At 36.9% G+C, this 16,423-nt stretch overlaps 1 protein-coding gene across 1 annotated transcript in view; it reads left to right on the top strand.

Moving 5' to 3' along the window:
* The first annotated feature begins 2,448 nt into the window (after nt 1-2,448).
* LOC150106777 (uncharacterized) overlaps nt 2,449-16,423 on the top strand; it is a 28,077-nt gene continuing 14,102 nt past the window's right edge. Inside the window, exons 1-9 of the mRNA XM_090393479.1 lie at nt 2,449-2,676; nt 3,813-4,030; nt 5,080-5,285; nt 5,399-5,795; nt 5,967-6,095; nt 6,208-6,342; nt 6,460-6,646; nt 7,393-7,616; nt 7,726-7,908. Coding sequence (XP_090249605.1) covers nt 2,487-2,676; nt 3,813-4,030; nt 5,080-5,285; nt 5,399-5,795; nt 5,967-6,095; nt 6,208-6,342; nt 6,460-6,646; nt 7,393-7,616; nt 7,726-7,908 — 1,869 coding nt within the window. The 5' untranslated portion in view covers nt 2,449-2,486. The remainder of the gene's footprint in view (nt 2,677-3,812; nt 4,031-5,079; nt 5,286-5,398; nt 5,796-5,966; nt 6,096-6,207; nt 6,343-6,459; nt 6,647-7,392; nt 7,617-7,725; nt 7,909-16,423) is intronic.

Consider the following 16,423-nt stretch of genomic DNA (forward strand, 5'->3'; position numbering starts at 1 on the left):
CCAGCCGGCATGAAATTTTGTCATGTTGTACCATCATTTTTTATTTTGGTTTAACCAATAAGAATACAATTTGGTCGGCTAAATCCCAAATTGTCAGCCCATCCTCGTTCGTTCAGTATCAAAGTAGATACCCAACAGGGTGCACCACGAGAAGGTGAGGATTGGACATTAGGTCAGAAGCCCTGGTCGGTTCTCCGCATTCCTTTAAAGGCTATGTGGAGGTCTCCTCTCAGTTATACAGCTTTGACCCTTAAGCACCCCTCTTCGTTTCTTTTGTGATCAAAAACTTTGCAGTTTTTCTCATAAACTTCATTTCTGCTGTTGTTAATCTTTGTTTGTCTTTTTGTTTTATTGTCCAGATTTCGCTTCCATACATTAAGACCGGTGAGGCTAATGTATTGTATACTTTTAGCCTGGTTTGTTTTTGAACTAGGTTTGGTTTAAATATAGAGTTAATTACACCTGTTATTTTTAAATATTTTGCAATTTTTACGTTTATATCTTTTTCATTTTCATATGTGATCATACATCCTAGGTAGTTAAATGAATTCACCTGTTTAAGATCTTGTTATCTATTACTATTTTACTTGCTGGATCTTGGCCTTTAAAGGCCATAGTTTTTTATTTTTCCGTTGATATTATCATACCATAATCTTTGGATATCTCATTTAGATTTAAAATAGCTTTCTGTAAGTTATCTTCAGAATTTGCAATTATTATTTGGTCGTCTGCAAAGAGGAGAGTGTTTAAGTTAACTGTAGGTGAAAGTTTAATTCCTTGATATAAGTTTTTACTCCATTTTATTATTATTTCATTTAAGTAGATATTAAAAAGAGTTGCTGAGAGGGGACATCCCTGTCGGACCCCTTGGTTTATCTCTCTCGTATATGATTGCTCGTGATTTAATCTTATTTGTATTTGATTATTTTCATATATACTTGTGATAGCTTTTAGGATATTATTTGGTATTTGACTTTCTTTTAATATGTTAAATAATATGTTTCTTTTAACTTTGTCAAATGCTTTTTCAAAGTCAACAAATGCAATATGTGTTTCTGAATTGTATTCTCTTCTTTTCTCTATTATTAATTTTAGGCAAAAGGCTGGGTCTATACATGATCGTCCTTTTCTAAATCCATTCTGTACTTCTAGAATAAAGTTTTCGGAATATTTCATTAGTTTGTTATTTAAGATTCTGCTATATATTTTGTAACAGGAATTTAGTATACTGATACCTCTATAGTTTTTAGGGTCATCTCTATTACCTTTCTTAAAGATAGGAATCACAACTGCTTTTTTCTATTCTATTGGGGGGGGGGGGATACCAGTTGAGTAAATTTTATTTAAAAATAATAAGAGTCTTTCTTTGAATCTTGTTCCTGCGTATTTATGATCACAGGACCACAGGCTTCTGATTCTTGTTAAAAAAATAATTATTATTAAAAAAATAATAATAATACTTAAATACATACATGTTTTAAAAGATTGCGCTGTAAAGGTTGTTAATTTTAGGATGTTACAGATTTTTTATTATTTATTTTTGTTTTTATATTTTTAAAATTCATTGTTACGTAAGCCGAAAAGCCTACTCTACAGACTAAACATGGAACTTTTTCTTAAAACCATTTCAATTCTCCAATAAGCTAAGGCCTACGTGTGAAGGCCTTTGTAGATTACTTTGCCTGAAGTTTTAATTGACCCCTTTACCCTATTAATATTATAAACATTATCAGCGTGCAAGTGTTTCTATATTATTATTAAAAGGCTGCAGGATTGAATCCCATCCTCGACATGAATGCATTGTGATTGTGTTTCACCTTCACACTATTCTAAGATGAACTGGGTCGCCATCGGAGAAATATACCCAACCCTCTCGCAATGCTAATGGCATCTCGTAATATCAGCATCATCCTATATATATATATATATATATATACACACACACACCGTACGCATTACGATAATAATTATTAGTAGTATTATGTATATAAACTATGTACTTGTATACTCATACTAGACAACTGTCACGTTACAATTTTAGCAGTGCGACTTCTTAACCTTCCGCTCCTCCACCCTCAGGCACATAGAAACACCACTGTGGGTGAATTATTTAGTTTCAATTAATTAAAAGCAGGGTTTTAGATTCAGTAACACATAAATAAATTATTCTAATGCTTCCTACACTTTCTTGGTCTACGTCTAATTTCTCTTTCTTCCTGCCTTTTACCTGTCTGACCTATAGTGTGCGTATAGGACACTTTTAGAACACGATAGGGCACTGTTCTCCTCTGAGAATGCTTCTCTGAGACGGTCGCTCCCTCTTCCGGTGCTAAATTTAAAGTGTGTTGCTACATCTCCGAAAACAATTCCCGGTAATAAACGTACTATTGTCAGCGGATTTTACTGGGGTATATAAGCGATGACCGGCCAGGGACCACAGGCTTCTGATTCTTGTCTACTCAAGTCCTGATCGCCACGTGGCCACCATGTCCGCCAAGGAGAAACAGGCACGTATTCTGGACCTCTTCCACCAGCTGACAGCTCTCACTACAGAGAGACATGAGCCAACCGATGAGCGCCTCAAGAAAGTGGGCAAGCTCGAACGTGGCATTTTGTTTTCTTGCTTCCATGAAGAACATCTAGACGAAGCTACACATCTCTATGAGGTGCTTTATGGTATGTTTTGGCGCACCAATTTTTTTTTTTTTTCATTTCTTAACATCACTAATTGCATCAACCGTACCCCTATCTCGCTTGTACTCTATTTTTACTGGAGTGTAATATTTCATTTTATGTGTTATTGGTAAAAAAAAAGTACCTAAATAAAGCGTATAAAAAATAATTTGACAAAAAAAAAAAATTTGCTGTTATAGTTAATTTGATGCCTCGTTGGCCTAGTGGATAGCTCTTCCGTTCTTCAACTTTACAGGCTGTGAGATTCAAATCCTACCTTAGTCATGAATTGTATTAAATGCCTTTAGGAAGCAGATCAATTTCGTTCTATTGAATGAGCCCTACTTATTGAAGGCCTGAAGTGGCTTTAAAAAGTCCCTTGGGTTTTTCGGATTACCTAACCCTTATCCCACCCGAGCTAATAGTAATGTACTTTAGGTTTACAGCCTCTCATGGTTAGAATTCACATAAACAAAATTATAGTCCAATTACATTCTACAAATATTCTTAAGTATTTTGTAAGTTTATGGATTAGACAATAAGCTTAAATAATATTGAAAATTTGTATGCATGCGAAAATGAAAACGTTAAATTATGAAGACCATCCACACTTTCATATTTTTGGGTTAAGTTGGATTGTTTCTAATTAGTACAGAGGGAACTACAGCAGTGAGGAGTAAATGTATTATCTTTGTTAGTTGGGTATACGTATGTTCTCAGGAGACGCTGTACTTCTTCAGATAATAGGGAACTTCGTACAATGGAGACTATGATTACGATTATACCCTATTTGGTATCATTAACACTGATCATTTTTATATGCAACAGATGGCGGCACTTGTTTAATTATTCCCAATAATTTACATTACGGTTACCCTATCGTTACTTAAGCTATTTCAATCAACCAGCTTAATAAAAATCGAGAAAAAATAAAATATAAAAGTTTGCATAAGAAGGTGGTACTTTTCGTTCAGTTGAACGAAACTCGTGATTGAAGTCATCTTTATGATTGTTACTATTCTTTTCTTCCATCTATAGAAACTAAAAAAATAAGATTAATTTTAAAATTTCCTTTACTTTTTTTTTCATATTTTAATACTAAATACAATTAATTGATCTTTTCATCTGTTCATCTACAGCTGCAAAGGATTTCGATGATTTCATGAACTTGGCCAAGCAGGCACGTGATTACGTCAATGAAGGTCTGTTCACCTACGCAGCTTCAGTAGCCATCTCCCACAGGGATGACTGTCATGGAGTTACAGTACCCCCAATAGAGGAAATCTTCCCTGATCGATTCGTTTCTTCTGAAACAATTGTATATGCAGCCAAGGAAGCAATCAACCATCCGGATCAGGTAAGACTTTGCCATTGCAAATATCACACCCACACACCCACACACCCACACCCACCCACCCACCCACACACACACACACACACACACACACACACACACACACACACACACACACACACACACACACACACACACACAGACACACAGAGAGAGAGAGAGAGAGAGAGACTCATCATGTGTGTCTAAAATTCGTTAACACACACACACACACACACACAGAGAGAGAGAGAGAGACTCATCATGTGTGTCTAAAATTCGTTAATGAGATATAAAGGTCGGTTTGGCTGTTTGGCTGGTGAAAATTTTAAGTGGGAGTGCTGTATATACAAAATAAGAAAAATAATTTATTTTATCCTAATCAGTAACCAATTTATTAATAAGTAAATTTGTATATTAAAAATAGCTATATTAAAAATATTTCATCCTCGTGACAAACACACACACACCAGTAATAAAAGTTTTGTACACAGAAATAACGTGCGCAAGCATACAATTTATCTGTAGCGACACTGCACAACGAGCAGTGTTGGGCTCACTTGTTGCGTGCAGTGACAAGTGCAAACGAATATCGGCGAATCTAGCCGGAACTGACCGAACGTGATAATTCCGACACTGCGTTAGATCCCAGTGTATTTGTTTCGTAATCTAAAGCGTTAATCGAACAATTTCAATTATTAACTATTCAATCAATGTTGAAACATAAGCTATAACCTTTAACATGTATTGCATTTATATGATGTTGTGAGCATTGTTATTATTTATAAACACAAACAATTTTTTTTCCGTTTTTTCCTTGGAGGCTGCAGTGTTTATGTACGAGCCGTTACTAGTAGAGGCTGAAGAACCATGAACTCAGATTGTTATCAAGATCACGAAAGATTTCCGATAATCTTCTCAAGGAATAATTCATAAGAATAATTTTTTTTTAAACTCATGTACTTTTATTAAAAATTAAAATTTAAATTCTTGCACTAAAATGGATTATGGGAATTAAGTTAGTTAAAAGACAATGCAAGAATTCTGTATTTTATATCGTTTTTTTCCTCTAGGACATTGTAGTAGACATTGAGGAAACCGGTACCATTCTGGATCCAGAACACAGGCTAACTTATTTCCGCGAAGACATTGGTTGCAATGCTCACCATTGGCATTGGCACATTGTCTACCCAGCCACCTGGAATTCGTCGGTAATGGGCAGAGAAAAGGATAGAAAAGGAGAACTTTTCTATTACATGCATCAACAGATGTGCGCCAGGTAAGTACTTTTATTTTGTTCCATCATAACCCCTTTAATGATATCACAATTCATTTTAAAGTCTTATGAATCTATTATTGTAAATGACTGACCCCGACTTATTTTTCGGGCAGATACGACTCCGAGCGTCTCAGTTGCGGCATGCAACGTATGATCCCCTTCCACAATTTCCATGAAGAGCTTGAAGGTTATGCTCCTCATTTGACCTCACTGATCAGTGGTCTCCATTATGCCGCTAGACCAGAAGGCTTCAGTCTGCAAGATATCGAAGATGTCGATGTGGTAGAAATGATCCGCTGGAGGGAAAGGATTTTGGAAGCCATCCATCTTGGATATGTTATCGATGATGAAGGCAAGCATATAAAACTGGACGAAGAGCATGGTACAGACATCCTTGGAGCCATTATTGAAGCAAGCTATGATTCACAGAACGCCTTCTTCTATGGCAGCTTGCACAACTGGGGACATGTGATGATGGCTCAGGTCCACGATCCCGATGGCAGATTCAAGGTGAGCAAAACTGCAAGAAGCTAAAATTCGTTCTTATTTTTGCGTTTACGTTTGATTAGTTCGGTTCGTCCTGTACACCTCTTGAGGATACATGTCAGGAATTTGATGATGACGATAGTTCGATTTGTTGCTTTGATCCCTTTCGTTGACAGATTTTTTTTTTAATTATAGGAAAACCCAGGTGTTATGAGCGATACTTCTACTTCTCTTCGTGATCCAATCTTTTACCGATACCACAGGTTCGTGGACAACATCTTCCAAGATTACAAAGCAACTCTGCACCATTACACTAAGGATGATGTAAGTATCTAACGATAATATTCTCTAAGGCTAAGGTTACAGTTTGTGAGATTTAAGACAAACGTCCCATGACCTGTACTTAGAAATTACAAGGCTTATTTCTTTCTTTCAGCTCGACTTCCCAGGAATCGAAGTTGTCAGCGTAACTGTGGATTCTAAAGTACCTAACTTAGTAACCACCTTCATGAAGGATAGCGAGTTGGAACTAACATATGGTATCGACCTCGGTACAACTCACTCCGTAAAGGTAAGAATCTTTCATAGCGCATTATTAAGTAATCCAATACCAATAAACGTACAGTGCGCACACCTTAACATAAACATTTTTATTAATATTTTGTTACTGTTTTGTTGATTCTTACAGGTGAAATATCACCATTTGGACCATGAGCCATTTACTTACACCATCAGCGTAGATAATAACTCTGGCGGACCTAAGGAAACCATTGTTCGCATGTTTTTGGGACCAAAACACGATGAACTCGGCAATCGTCTAGAATTAAACGAACAGAGGCGTCTATTTATTGAATTGGATAAATTCAAACAAGCACGTAAGAAAAATAATAATTAATTAAATTAAATCATTGGTTTCGTTTAACTGATTTGTTTTCATTTATTTAACATGTTTTAAATAAATCGGTAACTTGTGAAAATGCTAAACGTATGTTTTTATCTAACTTACTTTATAAAAAAAATACTATTTTTTTTATTTCACTCAAAGATCTGAATAAAAATAAACCAAAAAAGAATTATCAGTTTTACCTTTAACTAATCAATAGTCATTATAGGACTACTGTATATAGGACACAGGACAACTGTATCAATAAGTCCTTATAAGGACTGGCTTAAAGGGGCGAAGCAAGAATGCTTTTCATCTTCCCCGTTATCTGTAGCGGACAGTGTAGGGATAAGGTGTTGTTGAGCTATTAAAGCTCTGATCATGGCAGGAGGATAACAGCAATAGCCCAGCCTCAGAACTTCATTGGCTGCAGCATTGCCATCCATTACCCTCCAAGAGTATGGTCGGAATGACTCCAAGATCCCAGTAGGAATCTTAACAGCCCTTTAAAAGAGAAATTATTTTAAAAAATAAATGGTGTGAGAATCTCATGCACTAAAATTTCCTTAAATAAATAATTATAAAACAAAATATTGTTTATTTTAGTAATATTAAACTTTTTTACTAAATATATACTTAATAATCTTTAATATTAAGATAGTTGTAAGCGCTGAACAAAAATGTAGATGTAAGCGATTGACCTTGATCGAATTTGTTTTTCTTTTTGTACTTCTTTAGTCGAACCCGGTAAGAATGTGATCAAACGTGACCATCGCGATTCTAATGTAACCGTGTCCAAGTTGCGAAGTGTGGCTCAATTACGTGCCGGAGAAGGAGTTGGAGACGATGTTTTAGAATATTGCAGCTGCGGCTGGCCCGAACATATGTTGATCCCACGTGGTAATCATAAGGGAATGGAATTCGATCTGTTTGTGATGCTTACCGACTATGCCCAAGATAGCGTAAGTTGATATTTTGAACTTACATTTTGTTCCTGGAAAATCATATTTTGTTCTTTGTTTCGATGCCTACACCACATTATATGACAATTGTTCTCCCATTTTCTTTCAGGCCTACGATGCTCCACCAAAACGTGTCTGCTTCGATGCTATCAGTTACTGTGGCGTGAAGGATAACAAATACCCAGATAAGAAACCCATGGGATTCCCATTCGATCGTCCCATCGATGCTGGAGTTGAAGATTTCCTGACTCACAACATGGCCGTTGCCGATGTCAAAATTAAGTTCCAGGACTGAAACTCCTTACCACCTATTTTGCTTCAATGAAGAAAAAAACTAAACTAATCCGCTGTATTTGAAAAAAAAAAAAAGTAACTCAATAAATCAGTGAACATTTCAACAGCTCGGAGTGTATGTTTTATTACATGAAAAGCCACGTAATCTATAAATCTATAAATTATACACGACCACAAACTGTACTTATTGGACTGGTAATGGTACGTTACGTTCTCAGAACACTGAGAACGGAATTAAAAACTTTACAAATTATACTACTTTGGTGGAAAAAATAATCAATAATAATACTTCTAACATTACAACAATTTTCTGTGCTTATTGATCTTCTAAATAAAATAAAACTCTTAAACCATCAAGATTTTCTTATCTCGATAAGTTATCTTGGTTATATCCTATAGGGCTGTCTATGTAATTTAACAACTTGTAATAATTTAACAACTTGTAATATCGCTTTTAATGTTCTTCACTAAAACCTACATTATATCTTAAAATACAGAAAGAATAGAATGATAATAGAAGTCTAATTAGGATATTTAAAATTTTCTTTTAACCTTTTTCTTTTGTGAAATGGAATACCTACTGATATATATTAAAACATGCCTGTTTATATTTCTAGCCTATTTTCCTTACTTATATTATAACCTGAAAATAGGTTATAATATAATCCTATGAATTTGTATTTATCTACATGGCATTCAATGACTTTCTAAACTTAAACACTTGATGAAAATTTGTGAAAAGTTTCTTCAACAAAACCAACTAATCGAAATGATGACATCACGAGGCTTGGATATTATTATCAAAATTAAATTTAATTGCTGATATTAACTCATATAAATTTATATTGAAATCTGAATAATATAACAAATAATTAATTTTAATTTTAAAACATTTGAATGTATTCTTTAAAAATTCATATAACCAAAAGACACCAATAAAGAAATTATATGTAATTAATCCAAAAATGCTTCACAAGTCATATTTCGACTGGTGCTTGAATCAATCGACCGTGAAATGCGGTGATTGATTCATTCAATCCAATACCCTTGGAGGGTAATGGATGACAATGCTGTAGCCAAAGAAATTCTAACTAAGGCTCGGCTATTGCTGTTACCCTCTTGCCATGATCAGAGCTTTAATTGCTCAATAACACCTTATCCATACACTGTCCTCTACAGATAACGGGGAAGATGAAAAGCATTCTTGCTTCGCCTCTCTAAGCCAGTCCCTATAAGAATGTGTAAATTTCATGTTTATAAGTATTTTGTATTCAGTTGAGCATCTAATGAAGACCGTAAGACCAACTACTTTATTCTAGCAGGTTTTTCCCATCTTAAAGAAAGCCTATAGCATATGTGTAACTAGTGGCGCGGAAAGGTTAGTTAACACCTCTCCAAGGTAACGGATGGCAATGCTGTAGCCAATGAAGTTTTAACTGAGCCGCGGCTGTTGCCGTTACCTAGCAATGACTAGAGCTTTTAGCTCAATAACACCCAATCCACACAGATTTTCTTCAATCAGATTAAGGGATGAAGAGTCAAGGACTCAGTCCATCTTTCCCTCCCCCCCCCAAAAAAAATAAAATAAAATATGTAACTAGTGGGATGGATTAGGATTAGTACGAGTTAACACGCCATGTACTGGGTTTTCTGTTTTCGATGCACTTATTCGGTAAAATGAAATTCCAAAGTGGAGGAAAAATCCGACACAGTCGGATAGCGTGTCACTTGAAAATGTTTTTCAAGTGAATCCTTCTGAAGAAAGGTTGCAACTTCTAGTACTTATTATTATTATTATTGTTGTTGTTATTGCTGCTGCTGTTTTTTTTACGTGACACCTCCAAGCAGTCATCGTGGGAGGGCACTGTACTCTACTCCACACATCTCAACTACACTCAGAGACACCAAAGCTATCAGCAGTACAACGCCATCTATCGCCCACAACAACAACAACAGTAGATTTTGTCTATAAATGGCGTGTGTTCTCTTGGTCGATTTTCTTGTATGCGAGTGAGAAACCCTCATACAACAAACAAACCCATCGAAAGGAGAATGTCTCGTGAGTTTTCCCACTGTGCTATACAGAGGCATTCAAGTTCTGCAGGTAATCTAAAGAATAATCTGGGAATCCCATTTTACAGACTAAATAGTACTTTTTCAAGAAAGGCATTTCAGGCTTAATTTTAATTTTTATTTTTTTCATGATTTCAATAACAGGAGCGGTGGCATCACATAAGACTACGCAAATCGTCTATCACCTAAAAATTTTCCCAAACGTCAATGTCCCAGTGGGATTAGAACCCCCTCCCCCCAGCCTATTGACTGAAAAGAGAATTCCATCCACTCGGTGTATCAAATCAATAAATCTCACGAAGTACTAAAAGATCTAAGAACGTATCGAGAAGTTATCGACCTATGAACCATAGAAAAAAATAAATAAATAAATAAAGGGAGAAATAACAATATAAAATCTAAAGTATATGTCTGGATGCTTACTTTATGTCTTGATATTATTTTATTTATTATTTTATTATTTTAAGAGTTCATCAAGGAATATCGCAACCTAAACAATGGATCCAGTATTTACTTTTTTTTTCTTCTTTCTAATTCTTTCTAAGTGTAGAAACATGAGAGAAAGAACAGTAGAAGGATCTTCGTTCATTCATCATTTTTAGGTAAAGTGCATTTTTTCCATAAGGACTGAATGGGAAGAATTTTACTAGTTTTATTCTGTTGAAATTCTCCTTCTTCATCCATATTCTGTGTGGATCATTGGGGCACTAGTAAAAGTGACAGTTCTAACTAACATGCTCTCTCTCTCTCTCTCTCTCTCTCTCTCTCTCTCTCTCTCTCTCCAGGTGTTTCTGGAGATCTTGGGATCTCCTTGACAAGGTGAAGCACGAAGAATTAGTTTATTTTCTAACATTATCTTTCTGGGTATCCCCCAGTTGTTTTTTATCAGATGTTTAGCCCTATAATGCTATTAAAGGTAAACAATCTGATCTAACCAAGTGGCACAGCCACCGGAGCTGTTTCCGACGTATTTTAGTGATGAATTTTCTTGTGTTCTGACAATGTAGCGAATTTTTCCTTCTATACCCCTCGTCATTTGTTACGTGCGCCGTGTATGATATCTTCAAAAGTTTCCTGTATCACTTAATGTCGAAGGCCAATAGTCTTTTTTCATCTTCCTTTAGCAATGCTGAACATTTCGAACATTAGTATAGTAAGAAAGAGTTAACAAGAGTGTCGAAGAGGTAGTCTTGTAGTTAGCTGTATTTTATTGTCCTTCCAAAGTGGCTATAACCTCTGAAGGGCAACAGTCGCTTTAGCAATGCTTGCTTAAATATCATGTTTAGACCATTATCTCTGTGTTATATACGCTTCCTAAGTAGGTGAATCTTTTTATAGCTACCAATTTTTTCATCATTAACTGAAATTTTCATAGGCTTATTGTCTGAAGATATCGTTTTTGTTTTTATTCGTGAATGCTGATCTTTAATCCATAATCACTAAGTCCCTTAGAAACTCTGTCTGTTAATTTTTATAATTGATGTTCATTCTTTGATGTTAGATGAGTATTATCGGTGAATCCAGATTATTGATTTTTTTTTCACCAACTATAATTCCGAGTCTAAGTTTATTATATTTTCTAAATAAAGGTTAAAAAGCATCGGCGAAAGTACGCAGCCTTGAAGAACTCCTCTTTCCATTTTGTAAGAGGAGTTCTTCAAGGTGAAGCACTCCTCTTACAATGTTTTCATTGATTTCTATTAACATTTCTGAGGAACAGTAAGACGTTTTAATTAAGGATATTATCTCTTGAACAAAAGAAATAATTAATGATTCTGAACAAAAAAGATTAGAAAATACAGAAATCCTTATCTAGAAACCAAGCTTCGAACTTTTTCAGGGACTCCAATAAGCAGGGGTGGTCTCATGAAATTCTTCTGCCACCTAAAAACATTTACAAACATCCACATCATAGTAGAATTCAAACCCATAGCTTGTTGATTGGTTGAAGAGCCTGTGTACTCCGTCTTACTCAAACGATCGGAGCAAGAATAAAAATTAAGAGTGACCATTACAGATCTTCGCTAATTTTCTTTTTACTCTCAAATGTCTTTTGTATTCGGATGACCTCAATTGCTCATCACACAAAAATTCGAGAAGAGCATTGCACTGCCTTCAAACATTATCAGCTGTTCCACAAGCTGGAGGCGCTTACCTAAATAAATATAAAATTTTGATCCTGGTTTTTGGCTATTGAAGGAGTGTGAAGAATAGGTAAACATAGAAATGCCAATGAGTTTTTTCCCCCCTCGTTTGGAAATGATAACTGTATCGATGACTCAATGAGGCTATTACAAAGATTAAATAAGTTATTTATACATTTATAGAAAAATGTTGACGGCATTTTTAAAGAAAGAGTTCCAATAATGAAATATGTTATGCTGCCTACAATATCAAAACTCATTTGCGTCTTTGGGAAAGTAAGAAAGTGTGCAAGAAACTGAAATGATGAATATGTTCTTGCATATGGAAAGGTGATTTAGAACGTGGCAACTTGGTTAATCATTCCCGTAGGCTTCTATGTCTATACACTCATGAGCAGTTGAATTAGAGATACCTACCTAGTAGCGGGTAGCACCCCCTTTCGCCTTGATGACAGCGGCGATGCGGCGTGGCATGGACTCCACAAGGCACCGGAAGCGTTGGGGAGCCAAACTGATCCATGATCGCTACACAGCCTCCCACAATGCACGGAGATTGACTGGAGCAGGATCCAGGACGCGTATATCTCTCTCTCGATAGCGTCCCAGATGTGTTCAATAGGATTGAGGTCAGGGAACCTGGGGGGGGGGGGGGGGCAAGCATCGTCATGTCCGTGGAGTGTTCATCCACCCACTCGGCCACAGTTCGGGAGCGGTGGACCGGTGCATTGTCTTGATGTAGGTACAGGTCTCCTGCAGAGTGCGGTAGGCGCAGAAATGGGTGCACATGATCTGACAGCAGGTCCCTGAATCGTTCGCCGGTGAGAGATGATGGTAGATGTACCAGGGGACCCATTTCATCCCACGTAAACAGTCCCCATACGAGAATACCACCACCACCGGCCTGAACTGTACCCTGCTGGCACGAGGGATCCGTCACTTCATGTACTTGGCGACGCACTCGTACCCTGCCATCGGTGTGTACGAACGTGTAACTCGACTCATCAGTCCAGACGACCTTTTTCCAGGCGTTGAAGGTCCAATGGCAGTGTTCCTGCGCCCATGCTAATCGTTGCGCCTTGTGACGTGCGGCGAACAGAGGTACCCTAGTTGGGCGGCTTCTGTATCCCATAGCGAGGAGATGGTTCTGGATGGTGTGGCTGCTCACACGTCGTTGTTGTCCAGCATTGAATTGGCTAGTGATCTGCGGCACTGTGGCCCGTCTATCGGCTGTTACCATCCGAGCTAGCCGACGGCGTCCCCTGTCATCGACACGTTGTACACGACGGCAGTTTTCCCTGGTGGCTATGGTTTTACGTTACACCGTCGTATGAGACCAGTTAACTCACCTTCAGCGGAAAAGCCCTGATAACGGTTCTTCGCGTCCTTGTCGATACGAATAGCGTCAGCTGCATTTTTTTTTTTTTTCTATTTGTGAAATTACTTTTGTTATGTCTGCGTGATAAAAAAAATCTCCTCCCTCCCCCTTTTCACTACTAACTTCGACTCCCCTTCTGTTCGCGTGACGGTGGATCGAAAGGAAATGCAGTCCATTACAACAGCGCATTATTTTTAATTGCCAATCTCTTTTGCAAATCTGTAGTCATTGAGGAAAATTGATAAACCCACTGCAAATGGCATTTTTACCAAGTGTGTTCATGATCATTCTTTAAACATCGTGAATAATTATTTGTATGAAATATAATTTTAATAATGTATTTCTTAAGAATTCTCAACGTACACTTCATGCACCGTTTGCTCTTATTAGCTTTTATACCTCTTTCTGTATTTTAATGAAACATAACCGAAATATAACGTAACCTGAATTATATATAACGTGAATGAGAACGTGATTGGAGTTCGTGTAATGGTTGAAGGTCGATCCAACACTTTTCTGCTAAACTACATAATTAACACGTCTTCTAAGCATTAGTTAATTAATTAGAATTTTTCAAACAGTGTTTCACGTGATATACGTGTGTGAATGTGCAAGTCACAAACTATTAACCAAGTACTATCACGGTTAAATCCATTAAAGGGGTTAAAAAGGGACGAAAAAAAAAAGAGTAGATATAACATCAAAAGTGAGCTTCTTTGTAAGTCTATTACAGCCCATGCATTTGTTGTCGCAAACTAGAATTCATTAAGGAATATTAATTAATTCTGGCAGTTAATTTTTCAATTATCGGACTCATTCACATTAAGAATTAATTAGTTTCTTTGATGAAAGTCTTCCGACAGATTCCTTAATTAATTAAGAATTTAATACAAGGATCCCTTATTCTTGCAGCTACCTTTACAGTGTATTTTAACGTCTTGAAGGTAGCTGTAAGAATGAAAGATCGTTTTCCGTGTTTAATACCCCGTATCACAGTTGCTAATGGCAATCGAAATGGCCTACAATCCAATTCCTCCAAACGCAAAATGTGTATACAAAATGTGAATGAGCTGTTTAGCATTAACAATAATCTTAACAGAAATTCGCCGGTTGGTTGGACAAGTGGGTAGCCCATCGGTTCTTTAACCAATAGGTTGCGCGTTCGAATCTCATTGTGACATGAATGTATGTGAATTATTTGAGGGTTGAAGCAACTTGAAACAGTTCCATGTTTGATATCTAGAATAGATCATGAGGTTTTTTAATTCTTTAACCTTTAGTTCACCCAACAGTAAAATATACTACAGGTTTACAATAATTGAAGGGTGGGATTTGCATTAAAAAAATACATTTGCCGTTTTTGTATCTTTCGCAACACTGCGTAAGCATCTATTGGCATTATTTGGTCTTCTGTCTATTCGTATATAGCAGTGTTCTTACACTCGGACATATTTTGATGAAAGTTGGTATGTGGGTCTTTCACTAATGCGTATCAATCGCACAATTCTTAGCATTTGGCGTACAAAAAATTATGAGATTGATACAAATTTGTTGGTCTGGTTAGACGAGTGGATGACGTCTCTACTATACAACGAACAGAATATGGATTTTAATCTTACCGTGGGCAACAATGTTTTGTGAGTTTCTTTAGGTGGCAGAAAAATTTCATTATCAGAAGTGAAAGCACCATCTTGCTTACTGGGAATCCCTGCAGTGGTTTAAAAGAGTTCATTGATCTCCAGATTTTTTTCAATTATTTCCAGAGCAGAGTTTTGGGCTTATGGTAATCCTTAGCCCATCCATGACACTAATGTGTTATAAGTTTCCAATCTTTTTAGTTTCCAAGAGAGAGAGAGAGAGTGTGTGTGTGTGTGTGTGTGCGTGTGTGCGCGCGGGCGCGCGATTCGTTTGTAACATCTGGAGGTATGAGATGAACAACAATATTTAATCTTTTTCGACTTAAGCTGAGCTTTTCAGTCTTGGACTAAGATAAATGAAATCAAAGAAATCAAACCATTCTATGAGCACACAATTAACGGTAACACACAGTACATGGCTTAAGCTTCCTCTATCTTAATTCGAAACAACAATAAGAATATCAGTGATAATTCTTCAAAATCAAAATTATCAACTTTTTCAAATGCTGTATTCAGAATTTATATATATATATATATATATTTTTTTTTTAGAACGGCAACTCCTTCTTGATCTCCGTTTATTGGAAGCACACACACACACACACACACACACACACACATATATATATATATATATATACACTACCAATAATTTTCCGGACACCCCTATTATTTGAAGGTATATAACACTTCAGGTTTGTTAATAACATAAAAACCAGTGTAGAAGCAGTGCTTCATCGCAGCAGTTGAATACAGGTGGTATGGCAACACGACGTGAACTCAGTGACTTCGAGAGAGGTGTCATCGTGGGCTGTCACGTTGGTGGTATGTCCATACGTGCCATTGCCGCTCAATTGGAGCATCCAGAATCAACATTTGGCCACGTGAACAACAAATGAAGACGTTCTGGCATCACTAGTGCACGAAAACAGCCAGAATGGCTGCCAAAAATGACTGACAGCAACAGGAACGTGTTAAAACGGATGGCACGCAAAAACCGGTTACAATCTGCACAGACCATCAGAGCGTCAGTAACACCATGGACTGCACTGATACTGTTCGAAAAGAACTTCATTTACTGGGTTTCCATGGAACAGTAGCAGCACACAAGCAGAACATCACAACAACGAACAAGGCGGATCGTTTGGGCTGGTGCAAAGAGCGTGTGAACTGAACAATGGACCAGTGGAAAACGGTACTCTGGAGCGATGAATCAAGATTACCTGTTTCCAGTCTGATGGCAGGGTGTAGGTGTGGAGGCAGCCTGGTGAGTACTTGTTTCCA

This window comes from Typopeltis vanoorti, chromosome 5 (genome assembly GCF_054136105.1).
Source record: "Typopeltis vanoorti isolate ZY-2024b chromosome 5, IOZ_Tvanoo_1.0, whole genome shotgun sequence".
Classification (NCBI taxonomy): Eukaryota; Metazoa; Arthropoda; class Arachnida; order Uropygi; family Thelyphonidae; genus Typopeltis; species Typopeltis vanoorti.